The sequence below is a fragment of the Syngnathus floridae genome, chromosome 13, assembly GCF_059516105.1.
Source record: "Syngnathus floridae isolate MCC-2025c chromosome 13, RoL_Sflo_1.0, whole genome shotgun sequence".
Taxonomy (NCBI): Eukaryota; Metazoa; Chordata; class Actinopteri; order Syngnathiformes; family Syngnathidae; genus Syngnathus; species Syngnathus floridae.
In genome coordinates this window covers 8,266,104-8,277,098 of record NC_142425.1, presented here as the reverse complement: position 1 = coordinate 8,277,098, position 10,995 = coordinate 8,266,104, and the positions used below count along the sequence as shown (strand labels likewise).

The 10,995-nt window shown below is 40.8% G+C and overlaps 2 protein-coding genes across 3 annotated transcripts; both read left to right on the top strand.

Moving 5' to 3' along the window:
* Positions 1–375: 375 nt before the first annotated feature.
* On the top strand, positions 376–3,297 carry mibp (muscle-specific beta 1 integrin binding protein). Its single transcript, XM_088394973.1, has 8 exons — positions 376–578; positions 1,320–1,410; positions 1,813–1,861; positions 2,016–2,190; positions 2,511–2,582; positions 2,683–2,789; positions 2,880–2,965; positions 3,086–3,297. The coding sequence occupies exons 1-7, from the start codon at positions 553–555 to the stop codon at positions 2,963–2,965; spliced, it is 606 nt and encodes a 201-aa protein (XP_088251099.1). The 5' UTR covers positions 376–552; the 3' UTR covers positions 3,086–3,297.
* Positions 3,298–6,856: 3,559 nt separating this feature from the next.
* Positions 6,857–10,025, top strand: loxl5a (lysyl oxidase-like 5a). 2 transcript variants are annotated; one of them, XM_088393984.1, is made up of 7 exons: positions 6,868–7,684; positions 7,937–8,045; positions 8,981–9,118; positions 9,189–9,345; positions 9,426–9,521; positions 9,586–9,701; positions 9,785–10,025. In XM_088393984.1, exons 1-7 carry the CDS (start codon positions 6,931–6,933, stop codon positions 9,789–9,791), a joined length of 1,377 nt encoding a protein of 458 aa, XP_088250110.1. In that variant the 5' UTR covers positions 6,868–6,930; the 3' UTR covers positions 9,792–10,025. The 2 variants fall into 2 exon arrangements, with proteins under 2 accessions (XP_088250109.1, XP_088250110.1); XM_088393983.1 differs by lacking the exon at positions 9,785–10,025 and having other exon boundaries at positions 6,857–7,684; positions 9,586–9,705.
* Positions 10,026–10,995: the final 970 nt, after the last annotated feature.

The window sequence follows — 10,995 nt, the reverse complement described above, 5'->3', positions numbered from 1 at the left end:
TCACAAAAAAATAATAAGTGACTCAAGTGTTTGACTGGGTCCAAAAAGTGATCTTTTAAAGCTAAATAAAGAGTAATACTTGACTGATAATTAATAAAGAAATAATGAAAAATATAAATACAACTTTTTGACTAATCTAACGGGAGTTTTCCACACTGCTGTTACATCAGCGTCACTATAGGAATATTACAGGACTGACCAAGAATGATGGATATAAACAGGTGCAAAGAAATATGGAAATACATGACAATTCGCTGGTTTTGATTGGCTGGAGGTTACGGCTCAGGATCACCTGATTGGCCGAGGTGTACTGACGTATCTCCACTAGGAAAATCAGGCGCAAGCTCATCGACGTCAGCTGTGACGTCACGCATATTCAAGACGATATAAATTGAAGCGGCTCAGGCTCAACTTCAATGAAGTAGTAAGATTAGGGATAGAACGTCTAGCCCAGAGAAAGAAAAAATATATAATAGTATTTTGGGGTTTGTTTAGAAACAACAAGACTTGATTTTCTTCATTTGAGAAGGACATCTGAGAAGAGACGAAAAGATGAAATACGTCATAGGAATTGGCGGGTAAGTCTTTGGAATTGTAATGCCAGCTTTATTTGTTAATTCGATCATTAAATTATCATATGTATGTCTCGCTTACATTACCACAATATGACGTATATTTGGTTCAAACTCTGCCCCGTTTAAATTCACGTCCAGCATCTATGGTTTATCACGTTGAAATGAGCGGGATGTTTCAAATGTTACCGCGAGATTTCACCCCAAAATGGAGGGAGATTCAAAACACTAACTTTGACTGAACGGCTCAGACTTATCGACATTTATCATTTAACATGGCGGAAATGTATTTGTATTTACGTTTACCAAAAACATTTGTGCTTTGAATATATTTTAGCAGTCCTGCCTTGTCTAATAGTAGTTGTGGTCGTAGTCGTAGAACACGTGGCGCCATGTTTACATTTACAACTCACTGTTGTTGAAAAATTATTTTATCATAAGTAAATGTAGTCCAATGACTAAATGGAAACTCTACTACCCAAAAGTTTTGGGCCACTTCGAAAATTATTTTTCATAAAAGTAGTTTCCCTCTCAAAGATGATGAAACACATGCATGAAAGGAAAATTAAAGTTTACTGCACTTTACAATTTTGGTCAAAGGTTGTTTGAATCTACCTCCATATTTTAGATAACTCACAATTCAAATGTCCCGCCCAAGGTTTAGTCACATCTTCCCACTTTTTGTCCTGCACTACCAACAACTATTACCAAGTTTTACATGGTAGTACATTTTCTTCTGTTATGCAGAGTCACTAATGGTGGCAAAACCACCTTGACTGATAAGTTGATGAAGACGTTGCCCAACTGCTGTGTAGTGCATCAGGATGACTTTTTCAAGGTGAGTTTTAGGAAGCAGAAGTTTATTTAGTGTTGTATGGTGTTTCCCAGTCATTTTTCATTATCTCAATATATAGTACAATCTAATGCAAAAACAGTTCACCCCCCACCCACCTCATAACCATGCCAACATCTGCTTATCTTTGTAAATGCTTCAGCCATACTTCTATTGGTTGTACACCGAATCCCCCATTTATTGTGGGAATATATTGAAGAACCAACACATCTTCCAGATAGTTTACTTTTTTTTTTTTTTTTTTTAACTCTCGGAACACTGCGCAATTAACTTGGCCCAAAACATCTCCTTCATCTCTCTTGACAATACTTACTGTTCCCAACCCTCTTCGCGTGTTTAGATGGCTGTGAAGTTGCAGCAATGTTTTATTGGTGACTGTTATTTCAGAAACCTGATCAGATAGAAGTCGGGGAGGACGGCTTTAGACAATGGGATGGTAAGACCTCACTGAAGACCGCCAGCCCCTCTTTTAAACCTCAAAAAGAGTCCCCCCATTTGGACATTGCCAAAATAACTACGTTTACTCCACAATTCTTGTTTTGTCTTTGCTAATGTTCTGCCCGTTCTGTTTCTGTAATGTTGCTCCGCAGTGATCACAGCTTTGGACATGGATGCCATGATCAACACCGTCAAAGGCTGGATAGAGAATCCAGTGAAGTTTGCCCGCTCGCATGGTGTCCCCTTCTCGTCTTCCTCCGACGTTGCCAACCCGGATGAGCAGATCCACATTCTGATTGTGGAGGGCTTCCTGCTCTACAATGACCCGTAAGTTCGGTCAAAATGAGATAACCTATTTGTGGTTTGCTTCTTATTTTTATATTTTTATCCTGATACAAAACATTCAAAAAGAAGTGCTATGTTTATTTACCCGAGTGGATGGCTGACCTTGGAGTTATTTAGGGATGTGGAGGTCATGACTGAAGTCATCTGACCTATCTATGCACATCGAGTGTACTATGTGAGCTCCTGGAGCTAGAGATAAGCAGTTAAAGAGAAATGGTATTCACTATGAAAGCAACGATAAGCAGTGCAAACGCATGCTCACGTGCACGCATCTAATCGCCTTCTCACGTGTGCCCCTGCAGAAGGCTACTGGATGTTTTTGACAAGTGTTATTGCATCACCATTCCTTATGAAGAATGCAAGAAAAGGAGAAGGTAATTTGTTTCCCTGAAATTTCAACTACAACGCAATTCCTGCCCCCGTCCTGTCCCGATAAATGTTGCATTTCAAACAAAATGTCTTTCTTGTTTTCAGTACAAGACAATACACGATCCCAGATCCTCCTGGCCTGTTTGACGGCCACGTTTGGCCAATGTACCTCAAGCACCGCAGGGAAATGGAAGACAGCTGCTTAGATATTGGTAAACTTAGCAAAAATTGATAAAGAATCACCAGTATTTCACAACTCGTCGAAGTTATATTTTTAACGGAAGGTTTTCTTTGTTTCACAGAGTATCTGGATGGCTTGAAAAGCAAAGAAGACCTCTACAACCAAGTGTATGAGGACATTCAGAACAACCTGCTTAATCGTTTATAGGTGAGAGCTCTGACTTCTAGGACTATCCTTTACGGTGGATGAAGAAGATTGAGGAAACAATTTAAAAGCTGTTTTTACATGGCCAACTGTCTAACATTTTGTTTTTCTGTTTTCTTGCAGCATCAAGAAAGCGCACTTCAGTGCTGCACAAATACTTGTAAATAGCGCCAAGGATTTCTTTAATTATTTTTTTATACATAAATGTTTTAACTTATCATAATTTTTGTTTGGTCAAAGTCAGTGTTGAACCGATCTGTAATTTACACTGGACCCTTTGCAAGCCAATCACATTCTTCTTGCATCAATAAAAATGTATTCACGTTGGCTATGAATATCAAGCATCTGAGTCATCTTTTTAGCTAATAATTTTTTTTGCGTCAACAAATAATGCCTAAAATTGTCTTTTGTTTCGTTTTCACTATAACTTTCAGACTGCCTCTACAAAAGTTTCTAATAATTTTCCTAATATGTCCGTTAGAGAAGTCATTCCAGATTGATTGTGTACTTCCCGACCTCTGACCTGATGGCATCAAAACAATATACTGCAGTAGGTCAGCATACAGTCATTTCATCTTCAGGAGAATTATTAAAAGGTGATTTTAACTCTGTCCTACTTCTCTCATGCCTTGCAGAATCGGTGCCATTTGTATATCCTGATTATAGCTAGACCTTCATAGCACAGCTAGCTGAAATAAAGTTGTCACTGTTTTCCTTTCCAGCACATTGACTCCGAGTATGTTTTGAGAGCTTCACCTACTCACTTGGATGCCTTGGATAAATCTTCTTAACACCCGCTTTTAAATACCACCGTGTTTAACCTCGAGTGGAATGCTGGCATGAGTCACAACGAGATTTAGCATATTAGCAGCTGATTGCCAACACGTGAGGTTATAAGACACGTGTTGACATTGTTCATATTATAAAAATAGGCTACAATCACTTCATGTATCTTTTTTTTTTTTCTATTCTAAGGTCAACACAGCCCCTCATACATGGTCTGTATTTTCATTATGAGTCATTGCAATTGGTAATTTATTTAGTGGACATCTATCTATACATTTATTATGTTCTAAACTCCTATTTCCATGCCAGTGTTAAAGTTGTGACTATGGCACAACTTCCCATCGCTAACGTCACCTTGTACGGAATCACTGCTGCAGTTCACCTCAAATAGGTGTCATTTATCTGTTTATTGTCGTCACTCATTATTGAAACAGTATTCTTGACATCAGCTGCGGCTTTGCGCAATGTGACATATAAATGTCTTGTGGAAACGGGAGTGACAAGGGGATTGTTGTGACGACCTAACAGGTGGACGTGGTCGGAAAAGGCGCTGGCTTGGCTTCCCGGTGCTAAAAGTGACAGCAGTGTGAGTGAGTCAAACCTGCAGACGAGCACACGCTCACATTTAAAATCCCCTCATCAAGTACACGCAAACCATGTTAAAGAGTCATCAAGGTCGCGGTCTATGGTGTCAGTCATCTACGTGTGCTCCTGTGAGTAGAATAGCTACTAAAACTAACGGGAGGAGAATGTGAGCACAATGGCTACATTATCCCAAGCTGCTTTACAGTGAAAACAAATTCTGTCTAGACGTTTTTTTTTCCTGAACAGACTTTCCTTGTTACACTTGTGAGTGGATGAAAGCACATTTATAAAGAGCCGCATTAATCTTTTAAACTGTGTTTACTATTCAAAGAATGGGCATTGGAAGCATTTATTTTATTTATTGTGAAACTGGGAATAAAAATCAACGCAACAAGTCCGGACACCGTATTTGAAACGAAAGAGCTGTTAAAACATGTTCGGAACAAGATTGTAGTCTGACCTTCAGAATGATTAGGAATTAATTTTGTTTCCATTTGGCCTTTTCAGAAGTATGACCTTTCAATCCCCAGAGTGAGTTTGAGGCTCACTCATTGACGGCATCACATTGCCCTGTGTGAGACGTGCCGGGAAACGTCACGTCAGCCAAGAGGTTATGAGAGCTAAGGGTGAGTACAATACGGGACTATGAGAAGCATTCCGACATAGCGGAGGAATTGTGCTCATGTGGTTCCAGACTGCCACAAGACCACTGTCGGTCTGGACCTTGTGATTCAACCCTGCTAGAGTATCTGCATCGCTCAAACTTAGTGGATTTATATTTACAAATTGTTTAGAGGCTGTGAGTGCTTGATACCATGTGTTGCTATATTTAGACGTGCTTTTGTGGTGCTGGTGGAAAAAAGGACCCTGGAGGTCTAGGCCTTTTTTGGCCTCTCAAAGTCACAAAGATAGATTAGTGGACGAGTTGGTCCAGGGTGTCCACAACTGCTCTACCTAACTCAACTGGAATAGGCTCCAACTTAACTTCCACCTTAATTATATTATTTTAATGATAGTGATGAATTGATGACCACTACTAACTACTAATCATATCAGAATATACGACAAAGTGGCCAGAACAATGCAGTGAATAACAAATTAAATAAACGCTAAATTAATTAAATTAATTAATGTTAAATTGGTACATTTAGTAATCTCTTCAAAAACGCCAAGCAACAGCGAGAGTAGTAAAAACAATTATTGATACAGTCTTGTATTGTCTATCAATTTGAACGCTGTTATTGATTTTTGTGGGCGTCTACTGCCACCATGTGGTGGAAACATTCCATTGTACCTTGTTGAAGACACGCTCGAGCTATTTGCTATCAAAGTCAGTAAAGCTTTTTGGACGTTTCTAAAAAAAAGCTATATAACAGTATTTGTAGATGCATCAAGACGTTTTCACTTGTGTCCAACTATTGTATTATTTATGAAAATTCACACAGGTTCATAAAATATGGCAACTAGAACCAACTACTTAAGGCTGGTCCGACAGATTCGGATTTTAATATTTCTTCCTCTGGGCCCATGTTTGTCTGTTTTTCTTGGCTTTGCTCTGACCGATCTTCTCCATGACAGTCTTGGCCTCCCTACTTCCCCTTCCCCTCTTGATTCTGCTCCAGTGCCTGCCTGCCTGCTTCTGATCAGTGGTTTTCCGAGTTTGAATGAATGCCTTGTTTGAGAAACCCCTTTGACGCCATCCTCCCCACCACCAAAACAAACACACTTTCACACATGCACACACACGAAAGACACACTGGTGTGGACTTTATAGTGAATGATAAACAAATAAGAATGCAGGAACTGATAAAAAGAGCCACCTCTTTACAGTTATATTCTCTCCAACCTCCATCTCTTCTATACATAGTAACTCCACAAGGGGGCGCAAACGTACCATACAAACGCTAATGAGTGACGCATTGACCGACAGCAAACTATTAAACCACACTTAGCAAGTTCTCCTTTGCGGCCACCTGCCAAAAAACAACACTGCTTGTGATGTTGCCCGTTTCTTATTGCCCCGCACTTTCTCTTCATCACATCCAAAACATGTGCAGGATGTGTCAGCATCCTTTTTCTCTTAATTTGTTTGTTTTGGCGACGCTACATATCGAATCCATAATTATTGTAAATAATACAATTAAACATATTAGCAAAATACACCAAAAATATTTTAAATTAGGTTAGTGGTTACATAACTATGAATACATTAATTATAAATAATATGTAAATGGATTATTGTTAAGCTAAATTATTTGGCTTTTACGTTTAATTATTTAAAAATATACTATATATGTTTTAAACCTTTTCCATTAACCAGGCTCATTTGTTACTTTTAAAAATGGGGCCCTTCATTGAGCAAAAAAAGTTTGCCTACCCCCTGTTCTAAATCACTGAGCGGAGGTCTGCGCTTGTTGACTGTGTGCTGTCAAGTGACTCATAATAGTCTCAAGACAAACATTTGCCCAAAATGTGTCACGGACCTGTGACAGAATGGCTTGTGTGTTTATAACAGGAGCCTATTGCAGCCCATTCCCATTTACAGGTTTGTGCAGCACTGTACTGGACCTCATCGAAGTCAACAGAAGAAGTTTGAGATGAAGAAATTTGCCTTTCTGCTCCTTTGCCTCCTGGATGTTGTGGTGCGCCTGAGTAACGCGCAGCATCGCCATCCTTCACGCGCACGACTCAACCCGTGGAAGCACAGGTTCGAGTGGGAGAACAACGGCAGGGTCTACAGCTTGCTGAGCACAGGGACACAGTACCGAGCCCCTGCGCAGTCCAGGGGCCGAACCCAGGTCCTGTTGACCACCATGAACCGAGGTCAACTCCCGCCTCCGTCGAGAAGAACACCCGGAGATCTGGGTCAGGTGAACGCTGCCGATGCAGATCAGAATTTAATCCCAAGGGACCAAGCGTGGTCACCCAGCAGCACAGTGGCCTTTACCAATCAGGAGTTCTCCGGTGGAGGACCAAGCTCCTCTTCCGGCAACACCGGTGCAACCACGCAGCCGTCTTTGGATCTTACGCACAGACCCCAACCCTCAAACCCGACACCTCGCCCCACGATGGCCAATAATGATGAAAGAGCTCCAAACACACAGCAGAGAGCAGAACCAGAAGCCACTGAAGCACCGGTGATCCTGTCCAGAAACGTAGTCGAGGTACATTACACTCAACAGAGGAACGATCCGATCCGCACCAACACGACCGAGCCAAGGCGGGATCCAAACGGCACCCAGCATAGGAACTCCGTTTTCTACAACGTTTACCCTCCGGACCAAAGGAACAGGGTCCCCGCACGACCAGTTCAACCAGGACTGGGCCACAATACCAACTTCTTCCATAACGGTACGACGCATTGAGCACAATAAATCATGGGACAATTTATTCTTCAGTGAACGAACATGCATGTTTCTGAATGTCAGAAGAAGCAGAAGTAGCCGGAGAACATGCAGGAAAAGAACTGTGAGGCAGTTAATAAAGATCAATATCAAATCACCACAAATAAATTCCTACGTCCTCTTTGGACATTAAGAGACTTGATTAATTCAGTAGAGATTCTACTGTACTTCACATGAGTATTGTATTTTTCTTCCACAGGTCTCCCAGACTTGATTCCTGACCCGTACTACATCCAAGCTGCGTCATACATCCAGCGAGTGCAGATGTTTGCACTCCACTGTGCCGCTGAGGAGAACTGCCTATCCAGGTACACTATATTTATATTATATATTATAATTTGTCAGATGAGAGGACCACGATGCAAATCACACATTATATTATCCAAAGAACATAGCAGTTATATAAAGTCTACACACCCTTTTCAAATACCATATTTTTTATATTTAAAAAAAAACTGAGGCCAAAATAAATAATTTCAAAAAAATTCCAAGCATTAATATGCTCTATAACCTCAGCAATGAATCTTTGAAAATCTTTTAAAAATAAAAAATTGAGAGCGTGTTGTTGCATAAGTGTGCACACCCTCTTAACTGGGATGTGGCTGTTTTCCAAATTCACTAATCACATTCCAAATAAAAGACAGCCTAAAAGATTTGTGCTAATCCTGACTGCTATTCGGAACGGTTTATAATTCCCTCCACCAAGATCTCAGGTCGATCTGGGGGAAGAAAAAAAAACCAGCCACAGTAGATGCTGCTTCCACAACACATCTACGTAGTATTGGTGTTGACCATTTCTGTGTTTGCACCAAAACACAACTTTTGGAATTATGGTTAAAAAGTCCAACTTTGGTTTCATTGGGCCATAACAAAATCCTCAAACACATGTAAAAAAAATATGTTATGTTCTGATGAAACCAAGGATGAACCGCATCACAGTCAGTGATGTGAGCACTTCTGGCACTTTACCACCTTGGATCATTTCATCCAATTTAATGCTGCTGATGCGTATGAAAGGGAGGAAACATAGTCTCCCCTTTGAGTTGCGCAACATTAGGATGTGTGCTGGCCTGTTGCCCACTTGGCGGCTGAGTGGCACACCAGCTGGCACACGCCAAACATTTCCTTGCCAAGTAAAACAAAGGAGATGAATGCAGCACGCAAAACCGTCAAAGCATAAAATATTATGCATTGCATCATATTTGAAATTAAGTCGCATCTACTGACATTTTACGACATGCAGGTCTGCCTACCATCCGAGTGTGAGAGACCTGGATTACAGGGTTCTTCTCAGATTCCCCCAGCGTGTGAAGAACCAAGGAACAGCGGACTTCCTCCCAAAGAAACCCAGACACCAGTGGGAATGGCATAGCTGCCATCGGTAACTTCACTGCTCATTTAATTCATTCCCATATTGTGCATTATATGTTTATTCTGTCTTCCTGCTGCAGGCACTACCATAGCATGGAGGCCTTTAGTAACTATGACCTGCTGGATACCTCCAATGGACGCAAAGTGGCCGAGGGCCACAAAGCTAGTTTCTGTCTGGAGGACACGTCATGTGAACGTGGTGTGCGGAGACGATTTGCCTGCACGGCTCACACACAGGTCCGCTTGAAGAGGAATTAGAAGGATGTCATAATCAATCATGGATGAAACTAATCTGTATTTCTTTTGACCAACATCAGGGGCTTAGTCCTGGTTGCTTTGACACCTATCACGCCAACATCGACTGCCAATGGATTGATATCACTGATGTTCCACCTGGAAACTACACGCTCCAGGTAACGCAAATGGAAAACGACCCATGAAATTTCTTATGCTCAGTGTTTCTACATTTTTCCCAAGGTGACCGTGAACCCCTATAAACTCGTCGAGGAGTCGGATTTCTCCAACAACGTGGCGAAGTGTGACATCCGCTACACGGGAAGCTACGTGCAAGCGACAAACTGCAGGATTGCAAAGTGAGTTGCTTTTTGTTTACTTGAGGAAAATATTTGAGAGATTCCAACATGAACTATTAAAAGACGAATTTCTTGTTTAACAGGAGCTGACCTGAGTGACAGCACAATGGCACGTCCTGCTGCTGAAGTAGTTCTTTAAAAATGTTGCAGTGAAATTTTAAATTATTTGGGTTTTTTTCCTGAGGATGTTTTCTACGGTGTAAGAAATAAAACTCAAACGGATTAGAATGGAATAGCAAAGAAAATGCAAGTGCTGTGTTAAAAAAAAATCTTGTATGTATTAAGATGTGCCTTTTTTTTACCCTGATAAGTATGTATTTATAAAAGTGCTTTTTAATGTATGAACTGTTCCTATGTATTTAATAAAGAATTTAACAGTGTGCCATTCTGCTGTCCTCTTCATTTTAATAGCAGACATACTTAAAATTCACCACAGATTGCGCAATCCCTCATTAAATGGCCATTTCATTGTTCACCTTTCAGCAATAATTTTCCACGCATGATTAATAACTTGTACCAATTTCTCCAATTGAGTATCTGATAATTTGAAAAACCACATAATGTGATTTTTTTTCTTTTGTTTTCATTCACCCACATAATGTAATTTTTTTTCTTTTGTTTTTATTCGCTAATTTAGCAGGTTTTCCTATATTGCTTTGATTTGCTCATGTTGTCAGTCCTGATTATTCGGTCCGAATTCTGCTTGCAGAAAAGCTGTGTGCCACCATACAATGATTAAGGCAAAATAGTAAAAAATCTGCCATTGCCCAAATACTTCTGGGCCTGAATGGACCACGATTGAACTCCTTCTGTAAGGGTGAATCGGAAAAGACTGGGACACAGCCTTCTCCTCCTCCTCTTTTTCCCCTCAGGCGACTATTTGCTGAGGGAAGGTCGTCGTGTTAGGCCTGCGGGGCGTACGAGACGAACAGAGCTGCCCGTCAGCATTCCTTCTCCACCCCATATGGCAAGAGGGAGAGACATTTCACAGAGCCGCAAGCCAAGAAGGAAGGCAGCATTGAAATATGTACGTCAGCACACTGTTCTTATCTTGACGTGTGCGAGAGGCTCGCAGTCAACAAGTGTCCGAGCCAACGATGACGCAACAATCTTGGAAATCCTCACTGTACCTGAGGAAGGAAATTTGCTTGCAAAAGTAGATGCAGATAAAATGGACAAATAGATCTGATATGAATGAGATGTTGTTAAAGTTAATGCTGATGGGAGCCGAAATCAGATAATCATCGCTAAAGCCTAAATGAACTCTTCACAGATTATGAAAATTGAAATATAA